Source organism: Poecilia reticulata, linkage group LG17 (genome assembly GCF_000633615.1).
Source record: "Poecilia reticulata strain Guanapo linkage group LG17, Guppy_female_1.0+MT, whole genome shotgun sequence".
In the NCBI taxonomy this organism is placed as follows: domain Eukaryota; kingdom Metazoa; phylum Chordata; class Actinopteri; order Cyprinodontiformes; family Poeciliidae; genus Poecilia; species Poecilia reticulata.
In genome coordinates, this window is record NC_024347.1 from 28524187 (window position 1) to 28525751 (window position 1565).

Sequence of the window (1565 nt, forward strand, 5' to 3'; positions counted from 1 at the left end):
AAACATTTTATTCATTTTTAAACTTTTAGCAAAAACATTTCAGAGAAAAACGACCAGAAATGAAACGAACCATTTGATCAGAACTTACTGGGTTCGATGGTCAAACTGGTTCCGGTACCAAACGTCATCTTGGTTCCACCTCCAGCATTCACACAGTCTGAGGCTCCAGAACCAAAACCCAGCCGGTACCAACCGGATCAGAACCGGATCAGAACTCGCTTCAGTCTCAGGATTATTTCTAGTCAAGAAATTATTTCTGATTTTTGTTTTTCATTTTCGTCCAGTCGGACCTGAACCTGGTTCTGGACCCGGTTCTGGACTTGAACCCGGTTCTGGACCCGGTTCTGGACGGACCTGAACCTGGTACTGGACCCAGTTCACTACACTGTTTCATTTTGTTCAGTTTCAGCATAAATGGGTCGCGGTTCTGATGAACTTACTGGGTACGACGGTTAAACTGGTTCCGGTACCAAAGATCATCTTAACTCCACCAGTCACACAGCCTGGAGCTACACAACAAGAACCCGGTTCTGACCGGATCTGACTGTATCTGACCGGTTCTGATCGTTGAAACATAAAATCTGTTCCATTTATTTGGATTATTAATTTGATTGTTTTTTATTATTTAGTTTTTGGATTAAATTTAAATTTTATTTAGATATTTTACTTATTTTCCTTTCTGACTTTTAGTTGGACTAAATTTAAAAATGATGAAATAAAAACTTTTATCTCGAGTTTAGAAAAGTTTACGGAGAGCAGAAACATTTAATGATCAGTAAATGTTTTTCTCAATAATCAGATAAAATATAAAATCTTACTGGTTTCAATGGTTAAACTGGTTCCAGAACCGAAGATCATCTTGTTCCCAGTAAACACACAATATGAATCTCCTCAACAACAACCGACCAGAATCAACCAGAACCAACCAGAACCAACCAGAACCAACCAGAACCAACCAGAACCGACCAGAACCAACCAGAACCAACCAGAACCAACCAGAACCGACCAGAATCAACCCGCTTCAAAAGAATCCAGTTTAAGGTCTCAGGTTTAAACTGGTTTCCATTAATTATTTGATTTTTACTGGTTTTATTTAATTTATATGTTTATTTTTCCATCAGTGGATCCAGAGAACCAGAACTGAAACTGATTTGGTTCTGAATCGTCTACAACTGGAAAAGTTTATTTATAACAGAAACACTAACTGGTTAAACTGGTTCTACTGGTTCTACTGGTTAAACTGGTTAAACTGGTTCTACTGGTTAAACTGGTTCTACTGGTTAAACTGGTTAAACTGGTTCTGCATCAATGACAGAATCACCCAACAGAACCCGACTAAGTAAAATAACTTTTTGATCTGAAGTTTAAAAAGTTACTCCAGAACATTTAGGACCAGAACTGGAACCATTAAAGATCTGGATCAGAACTTACTGGTTTCAATGGTTAAACTGGTTCCGGTTCCAAATATGATCTTATTATATCCACCAGATCCAGTCACACAGCCTGGAGCTCCACAACAAGAACCCGGTTCTGACCAGTTCTGACCGGTTCTGACCGGTTCTGAC

General features: G+C 38.9%; 1 gene segment (V, D, J or C); it reads right to left on the minus strand.

The window, feature by feature from the left end:
• LOC103479962 (T-cell receptor alpha chain C region-like) overlaps window positions 1-173 on the minus strand; it is a 25774-nt gene extending 25601 nt beyond the window's left edge. The window contains 1 exon segment of the C gene segment in view: window positions 89-173. Within this exon segment, the coding sequence occupies window positions 89-128 (40 nt within the window).
• Window positions 174-1565: the final 1392 nt, after the last annotated feature.